This window comes from Mobula birostris, chromosome 15 (genome assembly GCF_030028105.1).
Source record: "Mobula birostris isolate sMobBir1 chromosome 15, sMobBir1.hap1, whole genome shotgun sequence".
Lineage (NCBI taxonomy): Eukaryota > Metazoa > Chordata > Chondrichthyes > Myliobatiformes > Myliobatidae > Mobula > Mobula birostris.
In genome coordinates this window covers 11980736-11996618 of record NC_092384.1, presented here as the reverse complement: position 1 = coordinate 11996618, position 15883 = coordinate 11980736, and the positions used below count along the sequence as shown (strand labels likewise).

Sequence of the window (15883 nt, the reverse complement as noted above, 5' to 3'; positions counted from 1 at the left end):
TTTTAATATTTATAATATTTAATATTTGTAATCCAGGGAGCGTGAAGCGCAGAATCAAATATTGCTATGATGATTGTACGTTCTAGTACCAATTGTCTGGTGACAGTAAAGTATAAAATATAACTCTTACAGGGGTTGGTGGAGGCAGAAAGCTTCCCTGTACTTGGAAGTGGAATTCATTTGAATTTTTGCCCAATATGCACACAGCATGTTGAATGACCTTCTAGTGTAAATTTCTATGGTACTTTTCACGGAAAGGCTCTTTCAAAGATTTAGCATGGTGTAACATAAAATATTTTTGGAATTTGTTCTTTCCTGATTCAGCAGCAAGAGGTATCCACATACAAAGAAAGCACTGTACATGCGTTACGGATTACGCAATTCATTTATTAGAGTAAAGAGTAAAATACAGAAAGGATGGGAAATACTTAGTAGAGATAGAGAAGCAAACAAAATAAAACTTATAACCAATCACTGAACGGATCTATTCAGAGGAACCACAAGTGACAAACAGCCTTTTCTAGTCTCACTTTCTATGCTGTTCTCTCTTCCTCTCTATTTTTCTACACCTCTCCTTCTCTGCCCCTTTCCCCTCTCTCTCTAAGCCCTTCTCTCTTTCTATGCCTCTCTCTCACTGCCTCCTCCTCTCGCTCTCTCCCTTCCTTCCTTTCTCTCTCTCTCTCTCTCTCTCTCTCTCCCTCCCTCTCTCTCTCCCTCCCTCTCTCTCTCTCTCTCCCCCTCCCTCTCTCTCCCTCCCTCCCTCTCCCTCTCCCTCCCTCCCTCTCCCTCCCCCTCCCTCCCTCTCCCTCCCTTTCTCTCCCTCCCTTCCTCTCTCAGCACTGGCCTTGACCCAGCCTAAAAGAAGATTCCAACTTCCATGAAGAAGTTACTCTCTTCAGGTCCCCTTACCCAGTACTTTCTGACAGTCAGCTACCAGGCGGTCCCTGCACCTGTACATTATCTTCCCTTTCGCAGTCAAGCATGTTTGATCATCGTGACCTACTCGCAAGGCTTTCGACTGGTTCCCCTTTACTTCCTCAAAGCATCCCACATTCCAAGCCGACACCATTTGGTCTCACAACCACGATTTTAAAGAAACATAGAAAACCTACAGCACAATACAGGCCCTTTGCCCGCAAAGCTGTGTCGAACATGTCCTTACTTTAGGAATTACCTAGGGTTACCCATAGCCCTCTATTTTTCTGAGCTCCATGTACCTATCCAGGAACCTCCTAAAAGACTCATCATATCCGCCTCCACCACCGTCACCGGCAGACCATTCCATGCACTCATCCCCGACAGCCTCTCTGTATCTACTTCCAAGCACCTTAAAACTGTGCCCTCTCGTGTTAGCCATTTCAGCCTCGGGAAAAAGCCTCTGGCTATCTACACGATCAATTGCTCTTATCATCTCATCATCATTATTTTGCATATTTTTACACATACCAAGGACAAATCAAACTGACTTCTTTGCTTACGCATAGGCATGACTGGCTGAAGAGTAAGTGTAAGGCTCCTATGGCAGGAGGGGGGGAGGTGAGGTGAAGCTGCATTTTGCTGTTCCCACATGTAAATACTTTTCTTTTCCGATACTGAGTACCCCGACCATTAGGGTACAGCTGGGGAGGAACTGTGAATCCCAGCTAGGAATGGTGAGAGGGGTACCCCAAAGCTGCGCGAGTACACGTGCTCACTGTCCGCCTGAGGGAATGGCTGCTCTTTTGTTTCGCAGTCTGCTGTTCAGTCCTACCTGGAAGGGGTTGGGACAGGCCTCGGGCAGCTGAGAACCTCACTGGACGATGTCCGAGCTGTATGCCGCACGATGGTGGAGGTGCACGAGGAGTGCCAGAACAAGGTGAATGGCTTCGAGAGCCTCAGCCAGCTGAGCGGCCTGGTTTCTGACCACGTCCAGTTGGCCACTGCAGTGCACAATCTGCATCAAGTCTTCTCAGGTAAGGAGCCTGGTGAATATTCCACTTGCCTGCTTCCCATTTCCCACCTCCCACCTGTTTAAGGATTGTGATCAGCTCTCTAACAAGTCCCATTTTCTAAGAGGCTGGCTGGGCCAGAATTACTGACCCAGTACACCAAATGGCCTCACCACCTCAGTTCATGTGGATTGCAGGATGCTTGAAGTCAAAGTCTAGGTCAAGTTCCTAGTCACAGGAGCAATGGAAAACTTAGTTTCAGCAGCATCTCAGCCACATAGCATCAGATACACAACAGTCACATAAATTAACCGTAAATTATACAGCAGCACAATTTGAACTTCCATCTTGGGCACAGACTGGTTAGGTTGGTCTTGTTTTCCTGGACTGAAGGAGGCGAAGATGTGATAGGTGGATGTAGATTATGAGAGGTTCAGATAGGGTAGGTGGTCAAAATCCTGATTCCTCATTGGGGTATCAAATACACGAGAGCCTAGCTTCAGGGTGAGAGGAAGCAGTTTTAAAGGGGATTTGAGGAGAGAGCTTTCATAACACAAAGAATAGATGCTATCTGAAACATGCTGGAATCAGAGACAATCACTATGTTTAAGAGGCATTTAGACAGACACTTAGATAAACAAAGCATTGAAAGATCCTAACTCTTGCACATAGGATGAATGCAGATCGGCTAAAAGGTCAGCATGTAGCAGGTCAAAGAACCTGATTCTGTGCTGGTGGAATCTATGTTGACCAGCACTAGGGCAGCGTTCCCTACCGACACATTGCAACAAGTCTGATGCCTCATCCAGGGACTGGGCAAACACTGACGGGCTCCCTCTGTATACAGGGGATCACTGAGCAGGATTGCTGACGTAAATCTCTGCCGCAGTTCTTTTGCCTGAAAGCATTCTGTCTGAGACTGAACCACAGGAAAAGTTCACAGATCAGAAATCAGTACCTCTTCTTGGACAGACAATGCTTTTACCTACTGAAGTTTGAATGACTTATTAATGAGCAAACCTGTAGTGTCCTGTCCCTTTGTACAATCAAAATCAGGTTAAATATCACTGACATATTAGATTAGATTAGATTATGAGGACGCGCAGTCCTCTTTTATTGTCATTTAGTAATGCATGCATTAAGAAATGATTCAATATTCTTCCAGAATGATATCACAGAAACACAAAACAAATCAATACTGAAAAACTGACAAAAACCACATGATTATAACATATAGTTACAACAGTGCAAAGCAATACCGTAATTTGATAAAGAACAGACCATGGGCACGGTAAAAAAAAGTCTCAAAGTCTCTCGAAAGTCCCATCATCTCACGCAGAACGGTAGAAGGAAGAAAAACTTTCCCTGTCATGAACCTCCAGCGCCGCAAACTTGCTGATGCAGCACCCTGGAAGCACCCGACCACAGCCAACTCTCGAGTCCGTCCGAAAACTTCGAGCGTCCGACCAGTCCTCCGACACCAAGCACCATCTCTGCCGAGAGCTTCGACCCCAGCCCTGGCAACAGGCAATAGGCAAAGCTGAGGATTTGGGGCCTTCCCCTCCAGAGATTCTCGATTGCACAGTAAAGCAGGCATTTCAGAAGTTTCTCCAGATGTTCCTCTGTGCTTCTCACGTCTGTCTCCATCAAATGAAGATTGTGCACGGCCCCTACTTAACAAATGCGATATCATTTCGGAGCCGTCGCACCGCCATCTTCTCCTCCCCTCCTCATATGTTGTGAAATTTGATGTTTTGCAGCAGTAGTACAATTCAATACATAACAAACTATAAATTACAATAAGGAATATATATTAAATTAAATAAGTGGTGCAAAAAGAGAGCGAAAATAGTGAGGTAATGTTCATAGGTTGGTTCATTGTCCTTTCAGAAACTGAGGGCCGGGAAACTGGACCGAATCGCTCACTCACAAGCAGTGACCAGACCAACACTACCCTTCCAAACATCCCAGTACAATGATCAATGCTCCAGCCACCTTGACGTAGAAGGGCAGATAGCATAAGGCAGGTGTAAGGAACAGGAACAGGAACAGGCTGGGGAGGGAGAATAAATTGAATAATAAATATATTTAAATGGTAAACTGAGGTTGGGTGAGATGAGAACTAGAGGTCATAGGTTAAGGATGAAGGGGGAAACATTTCAGATGAACTTCACTCAGAGGGTGGTGCAAGTGTGAAACGAGCTGCCAGCAGAAGTGGTGAATGCAGGTTCGATTTCAATACTTAAGAAAGTTTGGAGAGAATCATGGACAGGAGGGGTATGGAGGGCTACGGTCCAGGTGCAGGTTGATGGGACAACAGACAAAAAAGAATAACAGTTCAGCATGGGACAAAGGGTGTATTTCTGTATGGCAGAGCTCTAAGACTCTAGAATTTCCAAGCATTTGAAGGAAGATCATAAATAAGAGATTCTGCAGATGCGAGAAATCCAGAGCAACACACACAAAATGCTCAGTAGGCCAAGCAGCATCAATGGGCTGAGACTCCTCATCAGGAATGGAGAGGAAGAAGGAAGATGCCAGAATAAGACGATAGAAGACCAGAAGGAGGACAAGCCAGGTGGGTGGGGTAGGGAAGGATGAAGAGGTAACCATAAAATACTCTGCAGATGCTGGGTTCAAAGCAACACTCACAACATGCTGGAGGAACTCAACAGGTCAGGCAGCATCCGTGGAAACGATCAGTCAACATTTTGGGCTGGAACTCTTTGTGACGAAGGGTTCCGGCCTGAAACATTGACTGATCGTTTCCACGGATGCTGCCCGACCTTCTGAGTTCCTCCAGCGTGTTGTGAGTGTTAGGATGAAGAGGCAAGAGGTCAGAGTGGAGAAATAGAATGAAAAGGAAGGGAAGGGGAAAAAATTACCTGGAGAAGAAATTAATGTTTATGCTATCAGGCTGGAGGCTACCATGATGAAATATAAAGATGAGGCTGTGGATCAACATGTCGGAACAGGAATGGGGATAGGAATTAAAACTGTTGGCCACTGGGAAATTCCCCTTTTGTGGATGGAGTGGTGGTGCTCAGCAAACTTACCAACACAAAGGAGACTGTATTGTGTCTCACCAACACAAAGGAGACTGTATTGGGTTTAACGGAATGATGCCTGCGGACAGTGGAGAGTGGAGGGGGAGGTAAAGGTGCATTTGGTGGTAGGGTCCCATTGAAGGTGGCAGAAGTTACAGAGAAACAACATATCTTGTTATTGACTCTCCTCAATGGCTGTTATTCTTGGAAGGATTTTTGCAGATGATGGGAAGTTTGTTCTTGCTGCAGCTATGAGTGGAAGCGGTACCAAAGTTGGTCACGTTCCAATGGTAAATTGACGTATTGTTTATTCACAATGCTATTCACTGGATATGATTGCAATCAAGATGATTGAAACCAGTGAAAAATTAATTTGTTGGTGGGATGGTGATGTTTGGCTGAGGCTGATGTTAAGTAAGTTCACAGTGAGAAAACAGACATCATTGATCCTCCTCTTCAGAATTAGACCTATGCAGTGGAATGGAGCAGTCATCCCAGCTATAGTTACCTCCACCTCTTTCCTGCCTGGTATCTGGCCAAAAGATTCCCTGCTGCTATGTGGACAGGGCTTTCTTTGTTCTTCCTACTTAAAACAGGAAACAAATATTTTCCTGGAATTTCTTATCTTGGGTACAGAGAGATTGTTGGGAGGGAGCAGCCAGATCACTGACTAAGCAGGAGGAATTGTTTTTGTCCTTTGGTAGAGATGTCAGTATCACACTATTAGAGCATTGAGGGCATCTTCAAAAGGTGATGCCTCAAAAAGGCAGCATCCATCATTACCCTCTTCTCACTGCTACCATCAAGGAGGAATGCATGCCTGATTCAATGCTTTAAAACAGCTCTTTTCCCTCCCCCATCAGATTTCTGAATGGACAATGAACCCATGCACACAAACTCACTTACGTTTTCTCTTTTGCTCTCTTTTTGCACTACTTACTTAATTTATTTTTCATATATATTTCTGATTGTAATTTATATTTTATTATTATTATTACATATTGCATTGTACTGCTGCTGCAAAATAATGAATTTCACGACCAATGCCGGTGATATTAAACCTGATTCTGATTCTGACTTAAAAGGCAGTTAGGTGGAAATAGAAAGCCGTGGTCTGAATGCAGACAACTGGGATTAGCGGGGATGAGCTGAAAACTCAGCACGGATATGATGGGCGAAGGGAGTGTTTCTCTGCTGCATGGTCCTCTGACTCTTATTTTCATTAACCATGGATTACATTCAGATTAGTTTTATCTTACTGACAATTTATATTGTCCTCTGACTGCATGGGCTTCCTCCAGGTACCTTAGTTTCCTTACACAGCCCAAAGGCCTACTGGTTGGGAGTGTTAATAGGTCATGGTAAATTGTCCCTAGTATAGTGGAAAAATCAGGGTGGAGTTAATGGGAGTGTGTAAGGGTTATTGGGGTATAGCAATGACAGGATTGTTCTAAGAGGTGGTGTCTACTCGATGGGCAGCATGGCCTTCCTCTATGTTGCAAGGAAAAATATGACAATCAATCTAGTTGGTCCAAAGTGCAATGTTTCCACATCCAGTATATTCTTTCTTACCGTAGATGCTTCATCTGGTGCTCCAGATGAGATTTTACCAGGAACTGATATAATCCGATCAAGACTTCCTTACATTTAAATTTTAAGTTTCATGCAGTAAAGTCCATAGCTTATTTGCCTTCCTGCTTCCTGTGACTATCTGTTAGCTTTTTGCTCTTCTCAAAATAATTCCCTATATTCACTCTCCACTTCAACATCGAATTACATCTCCCAATTCTAATTTTCTCTTATCCCCACTCTCATTATCTCGTCTGCTACCCTCTTGGTCATTTATTCACTCTGACTACATCTCTGTCTGGACTTTTTGTGCCCCATGTACAAGATTCAAGTTTATTTATCACCTGTACATTGAAACATTCACACATGTTGCCACACATCCCAGACCAACATAACATACTGACAATGCTTGGCAAACAACACAGAACACAAGAAGCAACAAAACAACGAAAGTAAAACAAGCCCCATCCCTCCCCTTCTCCCAGGGTCATACTCCATTGTCACCTCCTCTACCCCTTTTCAGTTACATGGTCCTCTTTTTCAACATAAAATAGCTTAACTGGTATACTTTTAAAAACATACTTACCTTCGCGATTTAAAAAGTTTCACCTGGCTATCTAGATTAAACCAGAGCTGGAGACAATTTGAAAGTGGGAACTCATTCATGCATTTTCCAAAACCCAAATACATCAACAGCAATCTGGATACATGAAATAGCATCTTTCCATCTAAATCTATTCTACAAACAACATTTTACTCAGACAGATGCATTATTTCCAGATCCACTGGAATTTTATGTAACAAATTTTTAAATGTCCCATTGCAAAGTGTCTTTTGAAAATCCAGATATAGCACTGGGCATCACAATAAAGTAGCAGTTAGCGCGACGATACTACAGCTCGAGGTGTCAGGAGTTCAGAGTTCATTTCTGATGTCATCTGTAAGGTGTCTGTATGTCCTCCCCGTGGAACGCGTGGGTTTTCTCCGGGTGTTCCGGTTTCCTCCCACAGTCCAAAGACCTACCAGTTGGTAGGTTAATTGGTCATTGTAAATTGTCCTGTGATTAGGCTGGTGTTAAATCAGTGTTTGCTGGGCTGTGCAGATTGAAGGTGCAGAAGAGCCTATTCTGTGCTGTATGACAATAGATAAAAAAAAATCCCTGATTCCCTCTTATTTAACCTGTTTGTTACTGCCCCAAAACAATAATCCCATGAGATTTCTTCAAGAAAGGATTTCCTTTCAAGCTGACTGTTAATTTTTTATTAAACTCCGTAACAATGGAATTTAACATTTTCCTACCATATGATCTCACGCTAACTTTTCTTCCTTCACTAGTAGCAATGAAGTAATTTCTACCATAATGCACTGGCACTGTCCCAGAATCTGGGGAAGTTTGAAAAATAATGCCCCTGAGGGTACTGCCTTTAGAACCCTGGGACAATTAGTGACCACAGTGATATCAAATGCATCAGTGATGATCTCCCAAAGTTCACCAGTACCAGTAGGTTATAGTGAATGACTTCTGTGTTCTATTTGCATGGATAATCGGAGACTTTTTGTTTAGAGGGACATGGATCAAACATGAGCCAATGGAACAAGGAGCATAGGAGAAGGAGGGGAAATTTGATAGAGATATTCACAATTATGAGAGGTATAGATGGGGTAAATGCAAGCAGGCTTTTTCCACTAAGGATGGTGAGGCTAGAACTAGAGATCATGGGTTAAGGATGAAAGGTAAAATGCTTAAGGGAATATGAGGGTGATGAGAGTGTGGAAGGAGCTGCCAGTGGAAGTGGTGGATGTGGGCTAAGTATCTTAAAAGCCCCTAATGTATCTGCCGCTACCACCACCTGAAGATGGGCTGAAGGGCCTGTTTCTGAGCTGTAGTGCTGTATGGCTCCATGATTCTATCCCCAAGAATACGAAAAGCCTGCACACCACAACTTCATAAAAATCACATACAATTAACTCTTACAGGTAGCTTCCCTTTAATTGTTGTTCAGTTGTTGTCGAGTCCAACTCTATGTGACCTCATGGACCATACACTTCATAGGATTTTCATGGTAAGAGACGGAAGTAGGTTGCCAGGTCTCAAATACTGCTGATGCCCAGGTTGGGACCCGGCTGGGTTTGAGCTCAGGACCTTCTGCCTTGAAGTCCAGTGCTGATGCCACTATACCACCAGCAGGACCAAAATTCTAGAGCAAATATTTACCTAATTTCTGAGCTGTGTTGCTCTATGACTCTCATGCTCAGTTAAGATGGTTGGTATGAAGGAGTTGGGCTGTTGGACTTCTCGCTGTGCCATGTGGCTCTAAGGAGGAGGTCTACAACAAGGGATGGGGGAATGATTAAATAAAGGTTTGCAGCTAGCACATAATTTGGATTAAATATGAAGTGACTTGTCACTCTGAAATGTTAAGTGCTATCAAACTGTGTGAGCTGTTTGTTGCAGTCCCCGAAGTTGTGGCTGAGACACAGCAGCTGATTGAGGAGAGGAGGCTGCTGGAGGCACACACCAAGCTGATGGAGATGGAGTGCTGGCGAGACGACATCCTTTACCAGCTGCACCGAGCTGGCAAGCAGAACACAGAAGGCGAGCAAGTCGTCCTGTCATACTTCAGTGGTGTCGGCCAGCTCAATGAAGACCTCGCCAAGGAACTCTGGGATGTGGTGAGCTGTGGCCTGACCTTGGTCAAGCAGGACCCCGCCCTCTTCGTCTCGGCTATTCGCGTGATCGAGCGGGAAGAGAAGATCGACCAGGTGACCATGGATAGTCAAAGCCAACACAAATTTCTCCCCCCCGGACGGCCCAAGAACCTGAGACAGATGTTTTTTAAGGTTATTGAGCAATCAACCGCAGCGCAGTTCAGAGCAAGGCACATAGACACAAAGGGGCCAGGCCTGGCAAATCATTTATCAGCCTTGCAGAACAATGTCCTCAATGATTTGAAAGTAGTAAAACACTTGATGGTTCAATGTTGTCCTCCGCACTATAACATCCTTCAGACCTACGCCGTGCTCCACCACACCTGCCTCTCGGGACATCTACAGGATATAATATCCTGGGACCTGGAGAAGGGTGAGATCTACACTGTGCTGCACTGGATACGACATGTCTACCACAGGCAAGTGATCACCTTTAGACTTACACTACTTTGAGAAATGATCCAAATGGTAAATGGTGGTGCTTGTAATCTCAACAAGCAGAAAAAAAACAATGGTTTAAGGTCTAAGTAATAGCGTAATAGAGATCCAAGTAATAGAGTAATAGAGATCCAAGCAATAGAGTAATAGAGATCCAAGTAAACAACCATCAATGATGCCCTCACCTGCATTTCTTCCATTTCACGCACATCTGTTCTTACCCTGTTCTCCTGCCACTCTACCAGGGTTCCTCTTGTCCTCACCTACTACCGCACCAGCCTCCATGTCCAGCACATAATTCTCTGAAATTTCCACCACCTCCAATGGGAACCCACCACCAAGCACATCTTTCCTCACCCTCCCCCCACTTTCTGATTTCCGCAGGGATTGCTCCTTATGCATTCCCCTGTCCATTTATCCCTCCCTACTGATCTCCCTCCTGGCACTTATCCTTGCAAGTGGAACAAGTGCTACACATCCTCCCTCACTACCATTCAGGGTCCTAAACAGTCCTTCCAGGTGAGGCAACACTTCACCTGTGAGTCTGTTAGGGTCACTTACTGTGTTCGGTGCTCCTGGTGTGGCCGCCTGCATATCGGTGAGACCCAATGTAGATTGGGAGACCGTTTCGCCGAGCACCTTCGCTCCACCTGCCAGAAAAAGCAGGATCTCTCAGTGGCCACCATATTAAGTCCACATCCCATTCCCATTCCAATATGTCCATCCATGGCCTCCTCCACTGTCATGATGAGGGCACACTTAGGATGGAGAAACAACACCTTCTATTCTGTTGGGTAGCCGCCAACCTGATGGCATGAAAAATGATTTCTCAAACTGCCCCCACCCCTTCTCCTTCACCAATCCCCATTCCTTTTCCCTCTCTCTCCTTATCTCCTTATCCTCTCTCTGGTGCTCCTTCTCCCTTTTCTTTCTTCCATGGCCTTCTGTCTTTTTCACCCAATCAACTTCCCAGCTCTTTACTTCACCCCCTCCCCTCCAGGTTTAACCTGTCACCTGCAACACTCACAACACGCTGGAGAAACTCAGCAGGTCAGGCAGCGTCCGTGGAAACAATCAGTCAATGTTTCCACGGATGCTGCCCGACCTGCTGAGTTCCTCCAGCGTGCTGCTTTGACCCCAGCATCTGCAGAGTATTTTGTGTTTATGATTCACCTGCCACCTGTGTTTCTCTCTCCCCCTCCCCCTACCTTTTAAATCTGCTCCTCAGCTTTTTTGTTTCGACCCAAAAATTTGACTGTACTCTTTTCCTAGACACTGCCTGGCCTGCTAAGTTCATCCAGCATTTTGTGTGTGTTGCTCAGATTTGCAGCATCTGCAGATTTTCTCTTGTTTGTGAGAGAGATACAGCAAGGAAATAGACCCTTCAACCCACTGATTTCATGCTGGTCATCAACTTTGCATTTTATAGGAATTAGTAGATCCATCCATCTACTAATTCCTATATTAATCCCTTTGTTTCTCTCTTGCATGCCTTTTAACTTTCCCTGGATTCTTTGAAGGAATTATAGATTTCTAGTCCCTTGCACCCTTTGTTCTATGACACACTTCACTTACTTTGTAAGTCCTACTGTGGTTTGCTGCAACACCTCAGACTCGCTTGCATTAAATTCCATTTGTTATTTTTCAGTCTATTTTCCCACCTGGACCAGATCATGCTGCAAACTTTGATAGCCTTCCTCACTGTCCATTACAGTACTCAATCTTGGTGTCATTCACAAATCAGTTGATCCAATTTACCACATTACCATCTAACCCAGCACTGATCCCTGTGGCACACCACTTGTCAGTCTAACGACCACCTACTACCACTCTCTGTCTTCTCCCACCATGCCAATGCTGAAACCAATTTACTACTTAGGCTTGAATGCCAAGCAACGGAACCTGCTGGACCAACCTCCCATGTGGGATTTTATCAAAGCACTGCGAAAGTCCATGCAGACAATGCCCTCTGCCTTTCCTTCATCAAACTTCCTTATTACCTCGTCAAAAACTTTATAAGATTAGTTAGACTTGATCCACCATGCACAAAACCATGTAGATATTTCCAATCAGACCATGTCGATCTACATGTTTATAAATCATGTCCCTTAGAATACCTTCCAATAATTTACCCACAACTGATGCCAGGTTCACTAGCCTGTCACTTCCTGGCTTATCCTTACAGCCATTCTTCAACAATGGAGCATTTATTATCATCCTGTCCAAACTGAGCTCATGGACAAGGACAGTTCAGATGCAGTGAAATGTGGAAAAATATTTTCCTCTTTGGTTCCTTTTGACAGAAAAGTGTGCACCAAAGAGGTGCTTGTCAGTTGGTAAGAGATTGATGTTGAAGTGGATGAGGAGTATACAAGCCCACTGAAAGCCAACATGCAGTTGCAACAATTGATTAGGGAGGTGAATGCTGTGATAGTTTTTATTCCAAGATGGAATACAGGAGTAGAAATGTCTTACTGCAGTTATGGAGGGCCTTGCTGAGACAGACCTTAGACATCACCTGGAGTGCAGTATATAATTCTTGACTCCTTCACCTAAAAAAAGATATACTTGCCATAGTGGGAATGCAGCATAGATATGTTTAACTAGTTCCAATGTTAGTAGGTTGCCAGATGAGGAAAGATTGAATATGTGCACTTGCTAAAATTCAACTGAATCAAAGGGGGTATCACTGGGAATGACAAAATTGCTACACGGTTTGATAAGGTGGTTGGTCACACAGAGGTTATCTCCCCTGGCTAAGGGTCTCAAACCAGAGCATCAAAGTATTAGAATAAAGAATGGAGAAGTTTTATATAGAGTCATAGAGCACCACAACACAGAAACAGACCCTTCAGCCCATCCAGTCTGTGTCAAAATGTTATTCTGCCTAGTCGGCTCAACATGGACTACAGTCCTATGTTTCCCTCCCATCCAGATTTCTCAAATGATGAAATCAAACTCACATCCACTATGTCCACTAGCAGATTCTCACCATCCAGAGTGAAGATGTTCCTCCTCAGCTTCACCTTAATATTTCACCTTTCACCCTTAACCTGTGACCTCTAGTTCTAGTCTAATATTCCAATCTGCAGTCTATAGTCAAGGCTAGATATATTTATAAAAGACTGAGTTGTTAACTGGTTATCTGGCAAAGCTACCTCAGGTTGCTTTTGTGAATGGGATTTACCTGTGCAAAGATTGCACATGTTTGATTTGTATTGAAATGCTGGCCAGAGGCACAGCTAAGTGCAGATCACAAACCTTCAGTATTTTAGCCAGAATGGTATAAGGGGTTAAAGTCCTTCAGTGTATCAATTGTTTTCTGATACCTTGTGAAGATACCTTAAGAAGGCATATGGTGTGTTGGCCTTCATTAGTCAAGGGATTGAGTTCAAGAGCAGTGAGATGATATTGTAGCTCTATAAAATCCTGGTTGGACCACACTTGATGTATTGTGTTTAGTTCTGGTCACTTCATTATAGGAAGGATTTGGAAGCTTTAGAGAGAGTGCAGAAGAACTTACCAGAATGCTGCCTGAGTTAGATACATGTCTTATGAGGACCAATTGAGCAAGCTAGGGCTTTTCTCTTTGGAGCGAAGGAGAATGAGGGGCAAATTGCTAGACGTGTACAAAATGATAAGAGGCATAGATTAAGCAGATAGCCATAGAATTTTCCCCAGCCAAAAATAGCTAATATGAGGGGGCATACTTATAAACTGATCGGCGGAAAGTATGGAGGCAGATATCAGAGGAGGGGTTTTTACAGAGAGAGTGGTAGGTGCATGGAACACTCTGTCAGGGGTTGTAATAGAGGCAGGTACAAAAGGGGATATTTTAAAAACTTAGGTAGGCACATGGATTATTTAAAACATTGGGGGCTATGCAGATATATTGATAGGTTGAGATTAGAGTAGGTTTAAAGTTCGCACAACATTGTGGGCTGTTGTTGTGTGAATGAAATAATCGGAGAAAAGTACCGGTAGATATGAAGCAGCCCCTTTATTTGATAAAGCAAGATACAGCAAGCATCATATGGAGATTCTTTAGCTGGAAAGCTGTTCCTGTGCACAGCACTACACATATCTTATGTGCAAAAGATCAAAAAAAAATTCAGCACAATTAAAACAAATCTATATTTCCAATCTTCCCAACATCACACCCGAAACAAGCGTTAATCACTCTCACAGCCATGCTGTGACACTCACAGAATGCTGATTGGACTCATGCATTTGCGGACAATCAGCCAAGTGCCTGTTTCCTGGTCTGCCTGTTCGGTGAATATATTGTTCAGAACTACATTAAAATCAAATCCACAATCCATATTCAGATCTGAAGACTGGTGGCCCAAGTTATCAGCTAAATCCAAAAACCACTTGAACATGAGCAAAGGGCCTAATCTCTGTTGTAGTGTTCTATATTCTGTGAAGTTAGTTGAACTCGCAGAAGTCCAGAGGTGTCAGGGGCTAGGTGAGCTGGACAGCCCACTTGATACTCCATTGGCCTCATCCTTGCCTTTTGAATGGAAAATGGAGAGTTTTGCCTTTGTTGAGGTGGTTCATGGAGCCTCCTCCTCTTATCACTGCTTAACATTAATGTGTTGCCAAGTGACAGGTTCTACCAAGGGATCCTGGGACACCTGAGCAGCATGGTTGTCAAGGAGGAGAGCTGTGTCGGTGCTGGGTAAAGTACTGGAAGTTCATAAGGGACAACTAGCCGAGTCTGTCTTGGCTGTAATCAGTCTTGTCGGTCATTAGTAGTCTAGCACCACAGGACAGTTAATCTATAGCGATTGAGGTGATATGCTGCTCATTGTGATTGATGATATGTTTGAAAATCAGATTTTAATTAATTAAAATAAATCAATGAAACTGCAGATACATGAAGTCTGAAATCTGGGTACCGGAAACACTCAGTAGGTCAAGCAACATCTGTGGAACAATGCAGGTCCAAGTCACACATAATTATGATTGTCATTATTTGTCCCATTGAAACATACAGTGAAATGCATCAGATCAAATCAATGATTTCTGGGGGCAACCACACGTCCAGTCCCAACATAACATGCCCATAACTCACTAACCCAACCACACATCTTTGGAATGTGGGAGGAAACCTATGCGGTCACTGACAGAATGTTTAAACTCCTTACAGACAGTGGTGGAAATCAAACCACAATCTTACAGCTGCCTGCTGTAAAGTGTTGCGCTAACTGTTACCCTACTGTGCTACGTGTGATCTATTTAACTAACTGAACTTAATTTCTACGATGATTGAGGTCTGAACTTATTTCTCCAAATCATTAGCCAGGGGTTTTAAAATATCTATTGAGTAACCAAAACGCTATGTATTGTGGCAACTGGTCAGTGAGGGAGCAGAGCTGGGTACAGAAGTACAGCAGTTATATTTATTGGATACATTATCCAGGGAATGCAAGTTCAAATCCCACCATGGCACTCTGAGGAAGGAGAGATTTGTTTAATTGGATATTATGGAATCAGAGGTCCATTGCTGTTTTATTTGGCCAGCTAGGTTCACTGGCAATAACCAGCAAAGGCTGTTCCAGCTGCTTAGTGCCTGGACAACAGCAATAAAATAGAATAGATTTATTTGTTAAAGCCTTTACAGTCTCCAGGATGCTGTGAGTTGTGTTATCTTTTCTCAAATATTATTCTTGCAAACACTCCCTACTCATGCACAATTTTTCTGCCTGGAGGACCCTCCAAAACATTGAATCACACTATCTTCACGTGCAGGGAAACAAAGCCAGTGTCGACCACTCCTGATCAACCGTATGGGTTGTGTGTGTGTTTCAGCTACATAGAACATAGAACACAGAATAGTACAGCACATAACAGGCCCTTTGGCCCACAATGTTGTGCCGACCCTCAAACCCTGCCTCCCATATAAGTCACCAACTTAAATTCCTCCATATACCTGTCTAGTAGTCTCTTAAACTTCATGAGTGTATCTGCCTCCACCACTGACTCAGGCAGTGCGTTCCACGCACCAACCACTCTCTGAGTAAAAAATCTTCCTCTAATATCCCCCTTGAACTTCCCACCCCTTACCTTAAACCCATGCCCTCTTGTATTTAACAGTGATGCCCTGGGGAAGACGCGCTGGCTATCCACTCTATCTATTCCTCTTAGTATCTTGTATACCTCTATCATGTCTCCTCTCATCCTCCTTCT

At 43.8% G+C, this 15883-nt stretch overlaps 1 protein-coding gene across 4 annotated transcripts in view; it reads left to right on the top strand.

The window, feature by feature from the left end:
- exoc3l1 (exocyst complex component 3-like 1) overlaps positions 1-15883 on the top strand; it is a 120125-nt gene that overhangs the window by 41397 nt on the left and 62845 nt on the right. For 2 of the 4 annotated variants that reach the window (XM_072279324.1, XM_072279323.1), the window contains exons 3-4: positions 1733-1952; positions 9000-9672. In XM_072279324.1, coding sequence (XP_072135425.1) covers positions 1733-1952; positions 9000-9672 — 893 coding nt within the window. The remainder of the gene's footprint in view (positions 1-1732; positions 1953-8999; positions 9673-15883) is intronic. The other 2 variants (XM_072279326.1, XM_072279327.1) reach the window with 1 other exon arrangement.